Source organism: Erinaceus europaeus, chromosome 4 (genome assembly GCF_950295315.1).
Source record: "Erinaceus europaeus chromosome 4, mEriEur2.1, whole genome shotgun sequence".
NCBI classification, from domain to species: Eukaryota; Metazoa; Chordata; class Mammalia; order Eulipotyphla; family Erinaceidae; genus Erinaceus; species Erinaceus europaeus.
The window spans coordinates 114,156,498-114,179,840 of NC_080165.1; the positions used below are offsets into that span (position 1 = coordinate 114,156,498).

General features: G+C 44.1%; 1 protein-coding gene across 2 annotated transcripts in view; it reads left to right on the forward strand.

The window, feature by feature from the left end:
• The first annotated feature begins 2,631 nt into the window (after positions 1-2,631).
• MAP3K5 (mitogen-activated protein kinase kinase kinase 5) overlaps positions 2,632-23,343 on the forward strand; it is a 277,002-nt gene continuing 256,290 nt past the window's right edge. Inside the window, exon 1 of one of the 2 annotated variants that reach the window (XM_007520044.2) lies at positions 2,632-4,045. In XM_007520044.2, coding sequence (XP_007520106.1) covers positions 3,598-4,045 — 448 coding nt within the window. In that variant the 5' untranslated portion in view covers positions 2,632-3,597. The remainder of the gene's footprint in view (positions 4,046-23,343) is intronic. The other variant, XM_060190392.1, reaches the window with a different exon arrangement.

The window sequence follows — 23,343 nt, forward strand, 5'->3', positions numbered from 1 at the left end:
TGAGATCATATTATTTAGAAAGTGAGAGCATCTCAGGAGGCAGAGATTGGTGTGATATTAGGGCCTGGGTGGCAGTAACCATAATCATCTTTAAAGTCATTAAATCAGTCTCAAGTAAAACAAAGCAAGCCAAGTAAAACAGAAGTGAAAATTCTGTATGAACAATGACTCCAAAGGAATATCAAAGGGAATAAAAGGTGAAATGGTCTAAAAAATTACTCCTTTTAAAAAAAAGCTTTAACTTTAGTGATTTCTATCCTTCTGGATGCTTTAGGGTTCCTTTGTTCCTCTTCCTCTAAGTCCTTGAGGTGTGCAATAAGGTTGTTCATTTGAGCTTCTTCTTGGTATTTAATATGTGATTGTATGGCTATAAGTTTCCCTCTCAGTACTGCTTTAGCTGTGTCCCAAATATTTTGATAGGTTGTGTCTTCATTTTCATTTGTTTCCAGGAACATTTGAATTTCCTGCTTGAGTGAATCTCTGACCCAGTGGTTCTTAAGGAGTATGTTGTTTAGTTTCCAAATTCTGTGACTTTTAATAATTGTCTGTCTGTTGTTAAATGTTAGTTTTACTCCACTGTGGTCTGAGAAGATACTAGGGGTGATTTCAATGTTCTTGAATTTATTGATGCTGTCTTTGTGGCCTAACATGTGGTCTATCCTTGAGTATGTGTTATGTGGATTTGAAAAGAAGGTATATTCCAGTTTTTTGTGGTGAAGGACTCTGAAAATGTCCAAGAGGTCTAGTCTGTCAATCTCTTCATTCAATTCTCTTGTATCTTTGTTGGTTCTCTGCTTTGTTGATCTGTCTAAGTGTGAGAGTAGGGTATTGAAGTCTCCCACTATTATTGTATTACTATTGATGTATTTTTGAAATTCTTTCAGTAAGTGCTTGACGTATTTAGATGGTCCCTCATTGGGTGCATAGATGCTAATGATTGTTAAGTCTTCTTGGCTGATTGATCCTCTAATCATTATGTAATGACCTTGCCTATCTTTTATTACTTTATTTAATTTAAAATCTATCATGTCTGAGATGAGAATGGCTGTTCCTGCCCTTTTTTGTGGTCCGTTAGCCTGTATGATGGTTTTCCATCCTTTCACTTTAAGTCTGTGTTTATCTTATATATACACAATGGAATACTATTTGTTAATTAATCCTTTCTTAAACAAAAAATTAAAAAAATAGCTTTAAATATCTTAGAACTTCTTTGTGTGGCAAAACGGTGTTTGGGAATTTAGACACTTAATATTTCCAGATATGGTCTTTGCGAATTCCCCATGTTTATTGTATTGGTCCATGATGGGAGTGGGGGAGATTAACTACTGGCACAGGAGTAGAGGGTAAATCACTTTGCTTGAGTATGATCACTGACTCATGGAATATCTACTTTGCTAATGATATCATCTACAGGTAGACGTGGCTCAAATAAATCCCAGTTGATATGAATAAACAGTATGAAAATTTCTTACTATAAAACTTCTATAGTTTTATAAATCTCAAGAGGAAAAAAGTGAAAGCCAGTTGGTTTTGTTCAGAATATAATTGTGTAGATGATAGGTGTCTTCTTCATTACTCTTTCCTTCATTTATCTTTTTGAGTCAATAATTTTACCACCCCCTCCAAGCTTGAAGGTAATATGCATTTTCTTCTATCTTTTTTTATAGAGTGCATTAATCTTGGTTCCTGGAGATGGAAGTTCCAAACCTATTAATTTTGTTTTCAGTGGTTTCCCTAACAGTTATAGCATCTTGGAGTTTTCTGAGAACTAACATATTCATATTTGTTTCCCATATAAGTAGTTTTTGATTTCTCTCAGATGTTTCACAATCCTTATCCTGTTTTTGAAGTGTGTGTGTGTGTGTGTGTGACAAACTTCATCTTCAGATGAAATGGGCGTGTTCAGGATGTTATTGCTCTAGACATAACTTCATCTTCAATTACTAATTAAGTGGTGTGTAGCGAGAGGTGTGGGCGGAGTTGAACATCCAAAAAGAGAATGCTAGTAGTCCAGCAGCTGGAGTTAAAAAAAAAATACCGACTCTAGGTAATTTTCTAGATAGAAAGAGGCTGGAGGTATGGATGGACCTGCCAAAGCCCATGTCCAGCAGAGATGCAATTACAGAAGCCAGACCTTCCACCTGCACCCCATAATGATCCTGGGTCCATACTCCCAGAGGGATAAAGAATAGGAAAGCAGGAAAGCTTCCAATGGATGGGATGGGATATGGAACTCAGGTAGTGGGACTTAAACCCCTCTTATCCTATGGTCTTACCAATCATTGTTAAACCAAGCAACAAATAATTAAAGAAAATTACTGACTAATGACATCACACGCTACTGGAAATTTTAAAATTAAAAGTACCCGTACCCAGACAGGATCGATCATTTTAGCATTTGCTCTTTACGGAGCTCCATTTGTGACGAATAAAATAATCTTTCAGTTTGGGCCCAGATGCTAGACTTGTGCAAAGCCTGGCCTCCTAGAGAGTTGTCCCCGTCTTCCCACCGCAGACTGCGCTGCAGAGCGAAACCAGCAGGGACCGGACGGGGGCGCCGTGGCCGCGAAGAACGCGACGAAAGCCTCCGGGCTTAGCTAACTAGACATGAGTATTCGCTGGAGACTTTTACGAGCCGACCAGTCGTGGCGTGCGCTCTGGGTTTCCGCCTGCTCTAGGGCTGGCTAGGTGGGGGCTGGTTAGCGAAGGCTGGGAACCTTGGCCCGGCGCCGGGCGCTCGGGCTGCTTTGAGGTCCGCGAGCAGCTGCGCCATCGGTTTCGTCCAGGCTGGAGCTTCCCAGCATCGCCCTCCCCCGGGGCGGGCCCTGACTCTCGCTGCCGCGCTGAGTGGGCGGTAAGAAGCCGGTGGCCGCCTGGCGAGCGACTCCTTCGAGCGGCGGTTCCAGAGACGAGATTGGCGCCGGGACACAGCAGTTGGGGCGATCACTAGACGAGGAAGTAAGGCTAGGGGAGACGGAGGGAAAACCAATATCTATACATATATACAGCAGATGAAAGGGAGTTGTCTTCCTGGAGGGAGGCGGGTCCTTTTCGCTACTGCCGCGGCAGTTCCTGGCCGTAGTCCCAACAACCTGCCCGCCTGCCCGCCCGCCCGCCTGTAAACTACGGGCCAGGCAGCTCTCCGCTCTGGGGAGCTCATCCCCCGAACCCCCTTCTTGAGCGCCCCGCTCGGAAAAAGACGCGGCTGCGCTCGGGCTGGCCAGGGCGCACCGCACCCCGAGCGAGGCGCCCTTGAGCTGCGTCGCCGCTCCGGTTTGCGAGTCGACTTGTCTGCCCGCCAAGAGAAGGAAGCGCGGTCCCTTCCCGCTCACCCCGGCTTCCCCACCCCTGACGCTCCACGCCCTGCAGCTGGAGGAGAGCGGCACGGCCACGGAGGCGCCGAGGAGGGGCGAGCCGCCGCGGAGCAGCGGCGTCCCTTCGGGGGAAAGGGCTCCGGAGAGGAGACGGCGGCGCGGCGCAGAAGGCGGGACGCGCGATGGCAGCTGCTTAGCCCGGCGCGCGCGGAGCAGCCCCGAGCTGTGGCTGGCCCGGCGGTGCGCCTGGGCAGGGGACGCCGCCGCACCACCGCCGGCAGAGATGAACGCGGAGGCGGGCGAAGGCATCACTTTCTCGGTGCCACCCCTCGCTTCTTCGGGCCTCAGTGCCTTGGCCGAAGGCAGCAGCTGCCGAAGGGGAGGAGCGGCGCCCGTGGCTGAGGGTGAGGACAGTCGGCTCCCGCCGCCGCCGCCGGGCAGCTTCTGGAACGTGGAGAGCGCCGCCACCCCTGGCACCTGCTGTCCCGCAGGCACCTCCGGGAGCAGTGCCACCCGATGCCGGGGCAACCCCGGCCCCAGCGGCGGCCGGCGGACCACCGTGGCATATGTGATCAACGAAGCGAGCCAAGGGCAGCTGGTGGTGGCCGAGAGCGAGGCGCTGCAGAGCCTGCGGGAGGCGTGCGAGGCAGTGGGCGCCACCTTGGAGACCCTGCAGTTTGGCAAACTGGACTTTGGGGAAACCACGGTGTTGGATCGTTTTTACAACGCAGGTGCGTGTGTAATCCCTTCCCCATCCTCCTCAGTCGTACGACCACGTTTAACCCTGCTCTACCGCGGGTGGCGGGGCAGTGGGGGGTGGTTCTGGGCAACAGGCGTGCTTCCTACTTTTTGCCCCACCTTTAGGGCAGAGAGCATCGCTGCGTGACTGCCCCTGGTATGATACAGGTGCAAGAATTTGTGTGTATCTGTGCAAGACACCACCTGCCTGGAGATTCGTGTGGTTCTCTTAAAATGTGCGTTCTACTCAAGAGTCTGAGATATTTGCCCCATTCATTGTCGTTTGACCCGTATTTTCCTCTTCTGAGTTAAGGATGGTCGTTTTAAACGACGCTCTCTTTTTCTCTGTGTAGTTTCGGGAGTACAGAAGCCATGACTTATGCTATGCTACCAGCTCCATTTAGAGGCATCTATGTGAATTGGCATGTCACACCATGACCTTCCCAACTCATTTTACCCTAAGCAAGTTTAGTGGGTTAAACTTCCCATCTCTTAACGATTTGAAGTTTTAAGTAAGTGCGCCCAGTTCTATTTGTGTGGTATTGCTGTTAGGATTTTGGTGAAAGAACCAGAATGGACTGAAAATATGTAATTTTAACATTGCTTAAAATACTAATATGGTATCTTAAAAACATTAGGTTTTCCAACAAAGTGATTGCTAGATAAATCCAGGGGAGGAGGAAAGTATTTTTTCAATTTATCACAGATTTTTAAAAACTGTGTAGCTATTTACCTGTTGGCAAATGTTAGGAATTATAAAATGTTACTGAAATAAACTTATCATATGTACAGCCAATGTTGAGAATATACACATATTTTTGTAAATGTGGCAGAAAAATCTCATTTAATGGTGGTTGCAAACAGTAAGCATTTGTACTCACTTAGAAGGTTTTGCATTCCAGCTTTGTTTTTAATTCTTCTTCTCAGTCTCTTTGGAACACCTTAAGTAGGCTTATGCCAGTTTTGGAATTCAGCCAAAGCTGAATATTTTAAGAACAAGAAGAACTTCATATTAAGAGACCCAGACTAAATAAACTAGAACTTTATAGTTCTAGGTTTTTAAAAATAGTTTTGCTCCTCATCATTTAATATGAACTTATCATATTATAGTTTGGTATTTGGGTTGCTTCCTATTAAAATTATACAGACCTAACTTTTCTAAAAAAAATACAACATTCTTGTTTTTGGATCATAATTAGGAAGGAATTTCAAAGAAATGAAAGATATGTGAGAACACCCAATCTGACGTTGGATTTATTTTTCTTTTCACTGATAAATTGGAATTTTTAAAATAAAAAATAGGGGTATAAAACATTTTAATTTATTTGTTTGCTATCAGGGTTATCATTGGGGCTTGGTGCCTACAAGACAAATTCACAGGTCCCAGTGGTCATCTTTTCCATTTATTTATTTACTTATTATGATACAGACAAAAAGAAATAGAATGAGAGAAGTGGGGAGAGAGGAAAAGAAAAAGATAACTTGTGGCCTGCTTCACTACTCCTGAAACTACCCACTTCCCCCCACCCCTGCTTCAAGTGGGGACCAGAGGCTCAAACCTGGATCCTCGAGCATGGCCGCTTTACTGGTTTCACCACTGCCTGTCCCAGCTATAAAAATCTTAAATTTGGGGTCTTAGTGGTGACTCACTCATCTACTAGAGTGTGCATGTCACTTTGCACTTATACCCAGATTCAAGCCCCAGTCCCCACCTGCAGGGGGAGAAACTTCATTAGTTGGTGAACAGTGCTTCAGGTTTCTCTTATTTTCTCTGTCTTACCCACCATATATATATATATCTGGGGATGTCCCACTGGGAACAGTAGAACCACACAGGCACTGAGGTCCAGTGATAACCTTGGTGAGAAAAAGTAAAAATAAAATCTTAAACTTATTTGATAGAAAGTTTATTAACAGAACTGACTTACTGTTTAATCCACAAGTACTGTCTCTAGGAAAGGGATAGGGAATGACTAGAAAGGAGTGGAAATTTGAATTAAATCTTACTTAATCTTCCAGACAAGCTGGTGAATGACGGCTTTAACTGCCCTTCATTGAGAAGCCCAGGAACTACACCATGGGAATCAGATAATATCTAGTGAATACTGGACTTCACTGCAGTTAGTTGACTCTATAAAGTCTGACTCTATAAAGTCTGTCTCTGGCCGGGCGGGTTAGCTTCACGGGCGGGTAACAGAGACGCGGAGACAACGGCTGGGCAGGGAAGCTGTATTTCTTTATTTGGGAACAACGATTCATAAACTAAGACAAACTAATCACCAAACAGAGCTCCGCTGTCTCTTTGCGGCGGCACAAGCACTCTCCCTTACTCTCGAACTCAGGAACCGTCTCTTACTCTGGAACTCAGAAACCCAGGAACTCTGTCTCTCTGGCACTCTCTCTTACTCTGTAACTCTGAAACTCTCGAACTCAGGAACTCTGTCTAACTCAGGAACTCAGGAACTCTGGCTAACTCTCGCACTCTCGAACTCAGGAACCCTCTCCCGGGGTTCCTTTGGCGGGGGGCCAAGCGTGCCCGCGAAATTAGCAGGCCTGATCCAATTCTCTTGGCGGGGGGAGGGCTAGAACAAACCAATGTAAAGCATATGACAATTCCCCCTTTTCTTTTTAACTAAATGACTACAGTATCAAGGGTGTGGGGTGAACAGAAACATATATAACAAAAACCAGCATGTTGCCAAGGGAAGGGGGGCCATATCTGCCTCTGGGGGGCTACTTGCCTCGATGGGCATTTGCATGAGGGCAGGGAACGGCCTAGGGTCCCAAAGGCAGCTGGCTGCAACTTACTTACTATGAAACAAAACTTGTTATTAGCATATCTACTGCACGATCCAACGTTTCTAATAGAGAAGGAATTTGAGACTTTTACATATCAACAACGTCTTTTAACCTTTTGTTACACGCATTCAAGATGGAGACACACCCTAGGTGTGGGCTGGAGAGTAAACCTCAGGCATGGGAATAATTAGCATGGCCAGTGTGCGATCTACCATTTCTAATAGAGAAGGTAGTGTTTTACATATCAACAAGTCTATTTAACCTTTTGTTTAGACCAACTTAGTTAAAATATATTGATTGTTAACTAATTTTTACCTCAGACTTTAAATGTAAGTTAATTTTTATCTTTATGAGAATTACGTTGAAAACCTTTTTCATTTAACTTTGACTAGTAAGAATTTAGCCTTAAAGCTACTGTTTACCAAACTTTAAACATACACATAAACATGGTCATTAATACACAAGGAGAGAAACCTTTGTTACGAAGACATGTCATTTTAAACACGAATTTAAGTCTGTACTGTCTTAGTTGTTGGGGGGGGGCGTTCACCATCCGGAGGTGGCTTCCCGCGCAGCTTCACTTTTAGGAATTGCAGGTTACGATCTCTGCACAAATCTCTGCGTACTCCAGCTTGTCTGCCTTCAGACCGGACCGGCGGCTGGAGATCTCGTGTGCCCAGTTTCGGCAGGGAGCCCGGGGGTCCGGGAGGCCCGGGATGGTTCCAGAATTCATAGAAAGAGGGCAGGCAGGCCATCTTTGTAGAAGGCGTGGGCCTAGGTGCCCAGGGGTGGCGGCCATGATAGGCCACCGCGGCCCTGCCCCATGGCCCTGCCATGTCTGCTGCCCTGTTCGCAGTGGCCGAGCAGCGTGGAGGGATCACGTGTCCAGTGCCCTGCGCCACGCGGTGGAGAGCCGGCTCCTGTGGGCTGGCCTCGGGCTCTAGCATGTTGGCATCGGGCTCTAGCGTGTTGGCATCGGGCTCTAGCGTGTTGGCATCGGGCTCTAGCGTGTTGGCATCGGGCTCTAGCATGCTGGCATGGGGCTCTTGCATGGTGGCATCGGGCTCCTGCGGGCTGGCGTCAGCCTCCTGCGGGCTGCGGGGCTGCAGGGCTGCGGGCGCGGTGCGCGGGGTTGTCTGGGCGCAGCCGGCTGGCTGGCTGTTTAACCAGGTGGAAACAGCAGCTCCGCGCCTCGCCTCCCGCCCGCTGGCTCTTCCCGTTGGCTGTTCTGAGTTCGCCCGAGCGAGTGGAAACCACAGAGTGGTCCAGAGATAAATGTTCCAAAAACAGCAAAACAATCTCGTGAAGAAAGAGCAGAGGCCTTTGGAGATCTCTTCACAAGCAGAAGAGAAGGCCATAGTACATAGGTAGCCAAATTGTCTTTACTTATCTGAGAGATGCGCAGGTCAGGTCCACGTGGGCGCCATTTGTTGTTAAAATTTCGGAAGGCTCTTGCTGGCCGGGCTAGCTTCACGGCGGGTAACAGAGACGCGGAGACAACGGCTGGGCAGGGAAGCTGTATTTCTTTATTCAGGAACAACGATTCATAAACTAAGACAAACTAATCACCAAACAGAGCTCCGCTGTCTCTTTAACAACAAAAGTCCTTCTTAGTCTTTGCTGTCTCTAAAAGTTGGATTCTTGAGAACCAAGGGAAGTGCTCCATCTTGGAATCAGAAAGCTGGCTGAAACCTTTGGGCTCTTTAGGTGTCCCCTGAATAGTGGGAATAGTGGTGAGGATATCCTCCAGAGTGATCAGCTTTTGGATCCTCTCTAGCCAGCCCATTGTTTTGTTGAATCTAAACAGGCATCAGTTTATCTCTTCTCTCGGAGAGATATAACAAACTCTGTATCTTCTCATTCAGACTCATGATGTGATAAAATGAAGATGAAATCCATTTTGGCCAAAGTCTTTGTTGTCTGAGGCATCAGGCAACTGAGTCTGATGATAGTAGAACTTTTATTTTGACTTCTAAGATGGGCATCTGCTTCTTTCCTTCTCCTAGTCCTTTCTCTTGTGTGAGGTCTCTTATAATTACTCAATTCTACCATTGTTATGTGTGAGCAGCCATAAACAGTACCTGAATAAAGTATTGTGACTGTAATTATTAATGTACACTAAAATTTTAACTCACTCACTTTTTTCCCTTTAAGATAGAGAGGCAGAGAGAGCGAGAGTGAGAAAGAGAGAGAGAGAGAGCAAAAAAGAAAGAAAAGAGACCATAGCAGTAAATCTCCTTTAATGTGATGGGAGCTGGGTTCAAATCTGGATCGCCCACATGGTAAAGTAGTGTATCATTTCACCAGCCCTACACTAAAATTTGAACTTTATACAACACACAAAATATTTCTGTTTTTACCTGTTATTTTTTGTACCTGGAAATGAATCAAGGTCTGGGGTATGTGTGATGCCACTACTGAATGGCCTCCCTAAGTTGATTTCTTCATTCATTATTATTATATTTTTAGAGAAAGGATGAGAAAGGAAAGGGAAGGTACAGAAGGAAGAGTGGGAGAGAGCACAGCACCACCTTCCACGGTGCTCCTATGTGGTGCTGGGGCTTGAACCTGATGAGACATGTACTCCAACCAAAGTAAACTGCTGGCTTCTGCTTTTTTTTTTTTTTAACTTTTCAAAAACCACTTAGAAAGTGTGAAGACCATTCTTAGTTTGCAAGATGTACACAAACAGGTGGAATACAGAATCAGCTGGGATTTGGTCCTTGGCCAGGTTAACCTTTTCTGTATATCTACTAGTTCCACCTAAGTTTGAGTCATTCGTAATATAGTAGGAAAGAATGGTGTCCCTCAGGTTAGATCTGAGTTTGCATCATGGCTGTGTTCTGAATCATATAATTGTGAGCAAGGTTCATGTTCTCCAAAGACCTGGGAAACTGACTTATTCCTTTGAATTTTCAAAGATAAAACAGCATGGTGTGCTGGGACAGAGCACTGAAGCATGAGTCTCAAGGTTCTTCCGTAATTTGGAGCAAGTTACTTAAAACTTCAGAAAAGAACAGAGGGTTGGAATAATTGCTGTCTGGGATTCCCTCCAGCTCTCAAATTAGGTACTTTAAAATTTCAACATTATTAATACCAAGTGAATCACTTCTGTTCATAGAAATGAATGAACAACTTGTATCTAACTTGTTTCCGGTCTGAGGAGTTCAGAGTTGTTAATAGCAGATTCTGAAGACAGTAGCTGGCCATAGTGAGGGTTCCCAAAGAATGCCCTGGGGTCCTAGGAAATAGCTTCAAGAACCAGACTGTGGGAGGAGGAGTATATTCAGAATACACTGAGTGGAAGGGTAAGTAAGGATGACTTGACAAAGGCCTCAGCATTCAAAGTGAATGTAGGTATCCACATAATACAATTTGTTGGAATGAGTAAGAATTTAAAGCTTGGATACATTTTTTACAAGTTCCCCTTATTTGTGTATACTGGTGTCTTTTTGAAGAACAGATTTCAGTGAAAAGTTGTTTTTTATTTGATTATTTTTTAAACTTTATGTAGATGTTCTTTGACTATACTTGTCATTTCCTATTCATGCCTATTTTGAGGTAAAACTAATGTTCTTTATGATGTTTTTATGAAAACTTAACATATTTACATATATATATCTATTACTTACAAATACAAATACCAAACTAGCAACCCTTTTCTTTTTTTAAATTTTTTGTTTATAAAAAGGAATCAGTGACAAAACCATAGGATAAGAGGGGTACAACTTCGCACAATTCCCACCACCAGAGCTCCGTATCCCATCCCCTCCCCTGATAGCTTTCCTATTCTTTTTTTTTTTTAGATTTTATTTATTTATTAATGAGAAAGATAGGAAGAGAGAGAGAGAGAAAGAACCAGATACCACTCTGGTACATGTGCTGCAAGGGATTGAACTCGGGACCTCATGCTCGAGAATCCAATGCTTTATCCACTGCGCCACCTCCTGGACCACAAGCTTTCCTATTCTTTAACCCTCTGGGAGTATGGGCCCAAGATCATTGTGGGATACTAGCAACACTTTTCTACTCCTCATTCTTAATAATAGACTTCTATAAAAGCTAAGAGATGCCAGTGATACAAAGCTGCTCTCAGTGTCAGTGTTTCAGACTTTTTTTTAAATTTATTTTTTATTTAAGAAAGGATAAATTAACAAAACCATAGCATAGGAAGGGTACAACTCCACACAATTCCCACCACCCAATCTCCATATCCCATCCCCTCCCCTGATAGCTTTCCCATTCTCTATCCCTCTGGGAGCATGGACCCAGGGTCGTTGTGGATTGCAGAAGGTAGAAGGTCTGGCTTCTGTAATTGCTTCCCTGCTGAACATGGACGTTGACTGGTCGGTCCATACTCCCAGTTTGCCTCTCTCTTTCCCTAGTAGGGTGGGTCTCTGGGGAAGCGGAGATCCAGGACATATTGGTGGGGTCTTCAGTCTAGGGAAGCCTGGCCGGCATCCTGATGGCACCTGGAACCTGGTGGCTGAAAAGAGAGTTAACATGCAAAGCCAAACAAATTGTTGGGCAATCATGGACCCAAAGGTTGGAATAGTGGAGAGGAAGTGTTGGGGGGGTACTCCCTGCAAAGTCTAGTGTACTTCTGCTTTCAGGTATATATTTTGCACTAGTTTATGGATACATGTGAACATATGCTCTCTCTCACAGAACCTGGTCTATATCTAGGTTTTGGGACTTTGTTAGAAAGTGAACCACCTGGGATGGAATTAGAGAATACTATGAAAGGAAAGGTCTCACCCGAGTGATGAAGCTGAAGAGTTGTCATTCCACACCTGAAGTCTCTGGACACAGTCTGAGCTGAAGCATATTCAGGTGGCAATCGTTGTGTTGATTAGGTTGTGATCGGCAGATGCAATATTATTTGATATGGATTGGGAGAGGCATGCAGCAAAGTGGGCCCTATCCTAAGGTTCCAGGACTGGGGGAAATATAGGCTCTATAGTGGAGATGTGAGGTTCCTGCTATCTTAGGGTTCAAAAAGACAATGGATAGTTAATGCTATCATCACATTATTTGGTAATTGGGTTAACTTTGAAAAGTCCTTTTGTTAGGGTTTGCTGTACACTACCCAGTATCTTGTATATATATATATATAGCTGTGCCACTGGTTGCCTCTGATCTACTTGGTCTAGGTTTTTGAGAGAGTCCGCATATCAAATACACAGCCTATATATTAAAAAGACTCAGTCTGTGTTTAAAAACTTCAAGACATACAATTAATTTTCCCCCTTCTCATATTAATTAACTAGTGATTTATATGACTACACTTTACTAGGAGTGTACATAAACAGCATTCCCACTACCAAAAGACTGTGTCCTATCCCACCCACCCAACCCACCCCCCACCGGCCCAGGAAGCCACATGTCTACCCCTCACCACAGGGTTTTTACTTTGGTGCCCTACTTACAATTTAGTCAGATCCTGCTTTTAGTTTCCCTTTCAGATCTTCTTTCTCAATTTCTGTTGATGAGTGGGATCATCCCATACTCATCTTTATCTTTCTGACGTAGCTCACTTAACATAATTCCTTCTAGCTCCATCCAAGATGGGTCAGAGAAGGTGGGTTCATTGTTCTTGATAGCTGTATAGTATTCCATTGTGTATATATACCATAGCTTTCTCAGCTACTCATCTGTTGTTGGGCACCTGGTTTGCTTCCAGGTTTTAGCTATTATGAATTGTGCTGCTATGAACATAGGAGTACACACCTCTTTTTGGTTGGGTGTTATGGAGTCCTTGGGGTATAACCCCAGGAGAGGAATTACTGGGTCATATGGAAGGTCCATGTTTAGCCTTGTGAGAGTTCTCCAGACTGCTCTCCACAGAGGCTGGACCAATTTACATTCCCACCAGCAGTGTAGAAGGGTTTCTTTGTCCCCACAGCCTCTCCAGCATTTGTTGCTGCTGTCTTTTTTGATGTATGCAATTCTTACAGGAGTGAAGTGGTATCTCAATGTTTTCTTTTTTTAAAAAATATTTTATTTATTTATTCCCTTTTGTTGCCCTTGTTGTTTTATTGTTGTAGTTATTATTGTTGTTGTCGTTGTTGGATAGGACAGAGAGAAATGGAGAGAGGAGGGGAAGACAGAGAGGAGGAGAGAAAGATAGACACCTGCAGACCTGCTTCACCGCCTGTGAAGCGACTCCCCTGCAGGTGGGGAGCTGGGGTTCGAACTGGGATCCTTATGCTGGTCCTTGTGCTTTGCTCCACCTGCGCTTAACCCGCTGCGCTACAGCCCGACTCCCCTCAATGTTTTCTTAATTTGCATTTCTCTGACAACCAGTGACCTAGAGCAGTTTTTCATATGTTTGTTAGCCTTTTGGATCTTCTCTGAGGTAAATGTTTTGTTCATATCCTCTGCCCATTTTTGGATGGGGTCACTTGCTTTTTTGGTGCTAAGTTTGCTGAGCTCTTTGTATATTTTGGTGATTAGTTTCTTGTCTGATGTATGGCGTGTGAAGATCTTCTCCCATTCTGTGAGGGGTCTCTTTGTTTGTTTAATAGTTTCAATAGATGTGCAGAAGCTTTTCAATTTGATGTAGTCCCATTGGTTTGTTTCTGCTTTAGTCTTCCTTGCAACTGGGTTTATTTCATCAAAGATGTCCTTGAGGTGTAGGTGGGAAAGTGTTTTACCAATGTTTTCCTCTAAGTATTTGATTGTTTCTTGTCTAACATCCAGGTCTTTGATCCATTTGGAGTTGATTTTTGTTTCTGGCAAAATAAAGTGGTTCAATTTCATTCTTCTGCATGTTTCAACCCAGTTTTCCCAGCACCATTTATTGTAGAGAGCCTCCTTCTTCCATTTAATACTCTGGGCCCCCTTATCAAAGATTAGATGTTCATAGGTGTGGGGATTTATTTCTGGGCTTTCAATTCTTTTCCACTGGTCTGTGTGCCTGTTTTTGTTCCAGTACCATGCTGTTTTGATGATGATGGCTTTATAATATAGTTTGAGATCTGGGAGTGTGATGCCTCCATTTCTATTTCTTTTCCTCAAGATGGTTTTGGCAATTCTTGGTGTTTTCATGTTACAGATAAATGAATGTAGTGTTTGTTCTATTCTCTTAAAGAAGCTTGGTGGAACTTTGATGGGTATTGCATTAAATTTGTATATGGCTCTGGAGAGAATATTCATTTTGATGATATTTATTCTTCCAATCCATGAGCATGGGATGTCTTTCCATTTCTTGGTTTCAGTTTCTATTTCCTTGTGTAGTGACTCATAGTTTTCAGTATGCAAGTCTTTCACTTCTTTGGTCAGCTTTATTCCTAGGTATTTGATTGATTTTGCTGAAACAGTAAATGGGAGTGATTTCTGGATGTCTTCTTCAGATTTAGTGTTTACATAAAGAAATGCCACTGATTTTTGTACATTGATTTTGTAACCTGACACCTTGCTATATTGCCTAATAACTTTCAGTAGTTTTCTGCTGGATTCTTTAGGTTTTTCTATGTATGCTATCATATCATCTGCAAATAGAGTTTGACTTCTTCCCCTCCAATCTGTATTCCTTTGATTTCTTTCTCTTGCTTGATTGCTATGGCAAGAACTTCCCATACTATGTTGAAGAGTAATGGTGACAGTGGACAGCCCTGTCTAGTCCCCGATCTGAGGGGGAATGCTTTCAGCTTCTGTTCATTGAGTACGATGTTGGCTTAGGTTTGCTATATATGGATTCCACTGTCTTGAGGAATTTCCCATCTATTGTTGTTGTGTGCCACGGAGAAGAGAGTGGAGGTCCGGAGCAAAGAGGGAACACAAATCTTTATTTGTGCTGGCACCTCAGAGTTGGGTGCTAGAGAAGCAGGTTGGGCCATGTGGAGGTAGCGAGAATGGCCGCCTCACACAGTAACCTTTCCTGCATCTGAACACTGGAGTGAAGCGCTGGCAAGAGAGCGACATGTGGAAGAAGAAGGGCTTTTATAGGAGCAGCTTTCTCGAGAATGGGAAGGGGGAGGAGTAACCAAAGCAGTCCAGGATAGGATAATAACTCTCATGAGAATGGGGAGGAGGGACCAAAGCACTCTGAATATCGCAGGGAAATAGACAATTCCCTGAGGGCACAACATGGCTGAACAGGCACTCCGAGAATGTCCCAACTCTCACGGGAACTATCAGTAGCCTGAGGGGACAACATGGCAGATGTGACTGCATATGCATGATTTCCCAGCATCTTCCCCTTTCCTTTTATCTAATGCCCAGGGCAACAGTGTGTAAAGTCTATGAACTACTCAGGGTCAGTCTATGAAAACTAGCAACGTGAAGGGAAGGAAGCTGCTGTAAAACTGTCTAAAGTGTCCAAAGGGTATACCAGCAAGTCCGATAGAAGTCTCAGTCCAAAGTAGGTGACTAGGGGGAGAAATGGCAGGGGATGAAATGCTGCATGAGGAAGGTCAGCCTCTGGAATTCTGCTTTTCTGTAGAGAGTGAGCTGGAACTGCCATAATGTGACAGGTCAAAGCAGAAGCAGGAAAGGCAGACAGGCAGTAAAAAAGTTCTGTCCTTGGAGTCTGTGAATCAGGTTCTTCAGATCGCGTCAGGTGACATCTAGGGTTTCGGGGGGGTTGTGACACTGTAGTCATGCCATCTAGTGGGTGATGTCAAGGTGTGCAGGGGTCCAGATGGTTTTTTCCGGGATTCCTGTGAAAGAAACACAAACAATCTGCTTCTCGTGGTTAGCAGGGCATCTGATTTGAATGCTTTATAGAAAAAGAGGTTTGGTGCCTTAGCCAACTGAGTATTGGGGGATGTATCTTTCCTATTCATTTATTATTATTATTTTATATTATTTGTCATGGTAGTCAGCCGTTATCTGGAAGGTCCTGGGTGATTCATGGGGAAAAAGAACTTAACTTTCAACAAGGACTCTTAAGGTGTAGGGAAGCGGGAACTTACCTTTTTTTTTTTTTTTGTATTTTGCCTTTTGTTGCCCTAGTTGTTTTATTGTTGTAATTATATTGTTGTTGTTACTGATATTGTGGTTGTTGGATAGAACAGAGAGAAATGGAGAGAGGAGGGGAAGGCAGAGAAGAGGAGAGAAAGAGACACCGGCAGACCTGCTTCACTGTCTGTGAAGCGATTCTCCTGCAGGTGAGGAGCCAGGGACTCAAACTGGGATCCTTAAGCTGGTTCTTGCACTTAGCGCCACCTGCACTAAACCCACTATGCCACCGCCTGATTCCCAGGAACTATCTTTTAACATAAACTATGGCCATGCCAATAGCAACCTTGAGGGCACATGTTTTGATGTTTGGTGGACTTTGTTTTGTGGCAGGGCAGACTGTGCCTGTCTTAGGTTGGGGATCAGCCTTCTGTCTTACCCATCACTGGAACAACTGGTCATTTTTTCCCAGTAGTACCAGGTGCCCTGTCTTAGGTTGATTGGATAGCGCTAGTTTCCCTTTTACCCATCATTGGCTAGCCATTCTTCTACATGGTGGATGTTCTGATGGAGGGGGGCAAATCCTCCACAGCAACTCAATATTCTGCCATGTCCAGCCTATGATAGTGAGTTTGTATAGGTTGCATCTTTATGGCATCAATCTGTTGTTGCAAAAAGGCCATAAGCTTATTAAAAATTATAGGACCGTGGTCTGGGAGGTGTCGCAGTGGATAAGGCATTAGACTCTCAAGCGTGAGTTTCCAAGTTCGATCCCTGGCAGCATGTGTACCAGAAAGATATCTGGCTCTTTCTCTCTCCTCCTCTCTTTCTTAATAAATTAAAATGTTTTTTTTTTTAAAAGAATTATAGGACCTATTGTGAGCAGGAGAAGTAAAACAAGCTAGGGTCCCACAACTAAGGGTAGACAGGTAAGGAAGAGGGTATGTATCCATTGGTATGAAGAGGTGGGATCATATCTCAAGTCTAAGGGATGCAGTCAGTGGATGTGATGTCTAGGGGAACAGCCATTTGTCTTTGGGGGAAGTAAAGGATGTCCGTGGCATGGGTGATGTTATAAAGGGAAAGATCTTTAAATTGTTGGCTGACAAAGGTAGGCCTATGGTGGCAAAACAAGATACCCCAGTTAAGTTTACAAGAATATGTGAATGTTGTTAATTTACATAGGTTGTGTATGGAGGAACTTCTTACAGTTTAATACCTTACCATATGAACAGATGATTTTTCATATGAAGGCTTGATAGCTGTAATCACTTACTTATGAAAAAAATAAAACTTATAACAAGTTAGTGGTTTACTATAATTGATACCTCGATGATTATAATTGGTTTAAATATTTTGATTTTTTTAACCATTTTTACTTTGGACTATAAACAGACTCAGGTTACTTAGAGAGTTAACACATGTTAGTGACAATGGTTTTAACATTTAGAGTACTCTGAGCAGATGGTTCATACAAAAATTTTTGGTCATTCAACACACTCACAAAACACAACTGGCCAGTCATAACATAAGACATTCAGGGGAGGGGTAGGAGAGAGGGCTCTGTGAGCCAACTTTTGTAGGTTCTGCCATGTCATATTATGGATCCTGGGATGTATCCTGCGGCTAGTCCTCTTGTATTTCTTGTTCTTCAGGGATAACAGTGCCATCATGAGGGTATTGTCGGACATGGCAGGCAGGAACCCAGACAGGTTTAGAGTAATTATGTGGGAAAATGCATGCAAAAACCTCTTCCCATGGTCAGTAGAGGGTCAGGCCCTTTCCAAATTTCATCAAGTGGGTCCTTCCATTTGACCTTAATAGATGGGAGAGTAGATGGTGTTTGCCAGTGAAGAATAATAGGAGGTAAGTCTGAGTTATTGTAAATATTAAAGAGATTTAACTTAGTTAAGGCTTTTGCTAGCTGGATATTGGGGGTTTACATTCCTCCTTTATCTTTATTTAAATGAGCCTTAAGGGTTTGATGGGCCCTCTCGACAATGTCTTGTCCCTGTGGATTATAGGGAATGCCTGTGGTATGAGTAATGTTCCAGAGGGAACAAAAATCTTTAAATTGTTTGCTGGTAAATGCAGGTACATAGTCAGTTTTCAGTTGAAGATGTAAGCCCATCACAGCAAAACAGGAGAGCATATGGCTTATAAGCTTTTTAGAGCTTTCTCCTGTCTGAGCTGTTGCCCACATAAATTTAGAAAAGGTATCAATTGAGACAAACATATATTTTTGTTTGCCAAAGTTTGGTATGTGGGTGACATATATTTGCAAAATAGCATTAGCTTTTAAGCCTTGGGGGTTAACACCAAGAGTCTGAATAGCAGGTGTTTTTATGAGACTTGCACAGGAAGAGCATGTAGCTAGGATATGTTTTAACTGTGGTAAAGGAACATCAGGAAATTGAGCTCGAAGGCCTTTAAGATTAGCATGGGTTAGAGAATGGAAATCAGCAGGATCAGAGACAGAGACTAGGAGAGCTCCTGTGGAGGCAAGGCATTCAGCTGCAGCATTCCCTTCGGACAGGGAACCAGGAAGAGGGCTGTGGGAACAAAGGTGCTGAATATATAGTGGTTGGGTTCGAGAAGAGAGCATAGAGGTGATTTGAATCAAGAGAGGGGAAAGTGGGTTGTCATCAATTTTCACATAGGAACGAGCAAGCCGTGGAAGTAAGTTAACAGTATACACACTGTCAGAAAAAAGGTTGAAGGATTCTGGTACAGCTTTTAATGCAAGGAAAACAGCATAAAGTTCTTTGTACTGAGGGGAATTCTCAGGAAGCTCAGTAAAGAGAGGTTTAGGGGGTTGTTCTTCTGGGTAATATATAAGGGCCACAGCTCCCTTTTTTCCACCATCAGTGAAGACTGTAGGAGCAGAAGGAATGGGATCTCGAGAGAAAAGTTTAGGTGCTAGTAGAGGCAAAAGAGGTAAAGAAGCTATCAATTTATTAGAAGGAAAATGGTTATCTATTTGTCCTGGAAACCCCATGAAGCTTATGGCAAAGCGGGAATGATGGCGTATGAGCCACTCTGTATCTGTGAGAGAAAAGGGCAGAATAATTAAATCCAGTTATTTCCCTAAGACCTGCACAGACCTATTTCTTCCTTGGCGAACCGTGAATGCTAATGTGTCTATCTCAGTGAGGAGTCTTGGAGCTCCGCCTACTGGTGTGTGAAGCCACTCAGGAACCCCGTGGTTCTGCCACAATGCCCCTACTACTGTGGGGGTGGAGTTAAAGATTAGAAGGTTTACCGGAGAGGAGGGGGAGAATCGAACAAGGTGCAAGTCCTGGAGGGCCTGGTTAACCCTTTCCAGTGCCGAGGAGGCCTCGCAAGTTAACCTACATTTTGAGGAGGGCTGTTTGTTTCCTTTTAACAGGTCAAACAGTGGTTGGAGGCAGCTTGTAGGCAGATAAAGATACTGCCTAAGCCAATTTAAATTTCCAAGAAAACTTTGTAAAGAAGCAAGAGTGAGGTTAGAAGGAAAAGTAACACTAGGTTTTAAGGGACGAATTGCATTGAAATCTCTGAACCTAAAAAAGATATCGGAAGAATTAGCTGTATCTTCTCAGGAGCCACATTAAGGCGCTTTTCTTTAATGCAGGAATGAGAAAATCACGTAGGGCACAGAGATCTGTATCTAATTTTCCCCATATTAATACGTCATCCATGTAGTGAAAAACATTAAGGCCCTTATGGATATATGGGAAAAGGGCAGATTTAACAGCCTCTTGACAAATTGTAGGACTATTGGCCATGCCTTGGGGCAGCACCACCCATTCAAATCTATTGACAGGGCTGGCGTTATTAATAGAAGGAACAGAGAAGGCAAAACGTTTACAATCTTGCGGATGCAAAGGAATAGAGAAAAAACAATCTTGTATATCAATAGCTATGATTGGAATTCCCATGGGAATTGCAGAAGCAAGAGGCAAACCCCTTTCAGGGGAGCCTCAGACCTGCATGGTTTTATTAACTGCACGGAGATCTTGGAGGAGGCACCATTTTCCTGAGCACTTTTTAATCACAAAGACAGGAGTATTCCATGGGCTTTGAGAATGACGAATGTGTCCCAAGGACAACTGCTCTTGGACGAGCTCCTTTAAAATTTCTAGCTTAACCCTAGGTAAAGGCCACTGTTCCACCCAGACAGGCTCATTAGAAAGCCAGTCTAAGCAGGGAGTTTGTATACGAACAGTGGCAGTTAGTATTGGGGGTACTGGTTAGATCTGGTCTCGCAGGAGCGGGTGTTATGCTCTGCAGAGGCATCTGTGGATATCCTAACATGAAGACATTCTAGAAGATTCCTGCCCAATAGGTTGGTGCTAATATCAGCTACCAATGGGTGGAAGTGTCCAGTAGCACCTTCCAGGTCTTCCCACATGAGCGAATCTCGTGTGAGAAAGGATTGGGTCACCCCTTCACTCATGTATACGGGGTCCCGGGAGGAGTTCCCAATTTTGGGGAACCTCTGTTTGCCTTAAAATCATCTTTTCTGCCCCCGTGTCAATAAAAAATTTAAAAGGAAAATTGTCAATCTTTACTGTCATAGTAGGGTGACCTCGTTCTAAAACAGGAGTGGTCCACAAAATCTCAGGCCCCGAATTTGTACCATTCAGCGGCGTGCCATCTTTATGAAATTTGGACCTACAATCTCTCTTCCAATGAAACCCTTTCTGACATCTGGGACAAATTGTCCGAGGTTTTTGGCTCCCTGACTGAAGGCAGGGTTGCCCTGACTGGAGGCGGGGTTGCCCTGACTGGAGGCATGGTCGCAGCTTATCTGGACATTGGTGTTACCCCAGTGCCCTTGGCAACCGCACTGAAAGCAGGCCCCATTTTGATTACGTGGGGTAACTGCATAAACCTGTGTTGTAGCGGGTACCCCATAATTGCCTGATGTAAGTTCCTGTGTCGCTAAAATCCAATTATCTGGATGTAGGTGTTTAAGACTAAGGCATGACTGACAGAATTGTGGTATCATGCCATCCCAGACAATAGAATGCAGGAGGAAAGAGGATTTCAGGATTATAAACCTTTCTCTCTAAGGTTTGCCTCACCCTTGAGATGAAGTTCGCTAATGATTCATCAGTGCCTTGGTGAAGAGAGTTAATGGGAACTGAAGAATCTACATTGGTTGGGGGTCACCCTTTCCCATGCTTGTGTTGCGCAGATGCGTACCTGTTCAAAATAACCAGTTGGAAACTTAGCTTCTGCCTGCTGAGTTCCAGATTCAAATGCTCCTGCTCCAAACGAAGCATCAAAATTCCATTCTACCTATTTATTACTATTTTCCTGCGATTGTCTAGAGCATTTATCACGGAAGCATGCCTTCCACTGTAGGTAGAGGGGGTCTGGGAGTGCAGCACAAGCCAGGTCTTTCCAGTCCTGGGGGGTGTTAAGGTGCTGGTAAAAACTCCTTAAAATGGACTTGGTCCATGGAGCATGAATACCGTCCTCCTTCACAGCTTGTCTGAGCTTTTTGGAGGAGTATGGGTGCCACACCTGAGGGTTTTGTCTATTGGGGGCCACATTTACCGGGAAGGTGTGGACTTGGTCTGATGACACAGGGGAAAGGGTTACAGAAGTAGAAGCTGCCGTAATGGCCGCAGGGGAAACTGAGCACGTATCTACAGGGACAGAGCTCTTGGGGCGGACTGCAAAAGGTTTAAGGTCTCTGAACGCTGAAAACATATCCTTTAACTCCTTTATCTCAGCCACAAGGTCTCTTAATGATGAGGTATCAGTGGGGGAAGGGGTATGGAAGCTGCAGAAGGAACCGAACACATGTCTGCAGAAGGAGCCAAACACGTGTCTGCAGGGACAGTGGGTGAAGGGGTCATGGAAGCCGCAGAAGGAACCAAACACGTGTCTGCAGAAGAAGCCGAACACGTATCTGCAGGGACAGCAGGTGAAGGGGTCATGGAAGCTGCAGAAGAACCGAATATGTGTCTGCGGGGACAGAAGTTTGGGTGCTGACTGCAAATCGTTTAGGGCATTTAAGTCATAAGCATATATCTTGGGTGCTGACTGCAAATCGCTTAGGGCATTTAGGTCATAAGCACATATCTCTTAACTCTTTTATCTCAGCCTCAAGGTCACTTAACCTTTCGGCAGATCACCTTGTACATATCTTGTAAGTAGCAAATATAATTATGAGATCCCACAGTGTAGCAAAAAATAAAGCATCTCTGAGATCGAGAGCCTGTCCCAGGAGAGGATATAATGTCTGGGACACCTCCTCGTAAAACGGAAAAAATCCCATGGTGAGGGGAAACGCAGGGCCACAGAGTCAGGTGGCTGCCACTTACCTGTGTCTGGGCAGCTTTTCTGGACCTCAGGCCAGTTGGGTGTGAGTGCAGGACACATCGGGCACCAGATGTTGTTGTGTGCTGCAGAGAAGAGAGAGAGGAGGTCTGGAGTGAAGAGGAAACGCAAATCTTTATTTGCGCTGGCACCTCAGAGTTGGGTGCTAGAGAAGCAGGTTGGGCCATGTGGAGGTAGCGAAAATGGCCGCCTCACGCAGTAACCTTTCCTGCATCTGAACACCGGAGTGAAGTGCTGGCAAGAGAACGACGTGCAGAAGAAGGGCTTTTATAGGAGCAGCTTTCTCGAGAATGGGAAGGGGGAGGAGTAACCAAAGCACTCCAGGATAGGATAATAACTTGTGAGAATGGGGAGGAGTGACCAAAGCACTCCAAATATCGCAGGGAAATAGACAATGCCCTGAGGGCACAACATGGTGAAACAGGCACTCCGAGAATGTCCCAACTCTCGCAGGAACTAGCAGTAACCTGAGGGGACAACATGGCAGATGTGACTGCATCTGCACAATTTCCCAGCAATCTATTCCCATTTTTTGTAGAGTTTTGAGCATGAATGGGTGTTGGATTTTGTCAAAGGCTTTCTCTGCATCTATTGAAATAATCATGTGGTTTTTGGCTTTGCTTTTATTGATGTGGTGAATGACATTGATTGACTTACGGATGTTGAACCAGCCTTGCATTCCTGGGATGAATCCCACTTGGTTGTGATGAACAATTTTTTTGCTATGCTGCTGTATCCGCTTGGCCAAGATCTTGTTTAATATTTTTGCATCTATGTTCATCAGAGATTTTGGTCTGTAGTTTTCCCTTTTTGTTGTGTCCCTATCTGCTTTTGGTATCAGGGTGATGTTGGCTTCATAGAAGGTGGAAGGGAGTATTCCTGTTTCTTTAATCTTATGGAAAAGCTTAAGAAGTATGGGTACTGTTTCCTGCAAGTTTTGTAGAATTAATTTGTGAAGCCATCTGGTCCAGGACTTTTGTTGTTAGGGAGATTCTTAATAATGGTTTCAATTTCTTTGTCTGTGATTGGTGCATTTAGGTTTTGTAGTTCTTCTTGGTTCAGTTTTGGAAGGGCATATGTTTCTAGGAATTGTTCCATTTCTTCCAGATTCTCTAGCTTGGTGGCTTATAGTTCTTCAAAGAAAGACTTTTTTATAAAAAATGATCAGTTCTGTGAAGTATAACTGAACTTGATTATTATTTCATTCTTCTTCCTTTTTAAAAAATTTATTTTTATTTGACAGACAAACTGA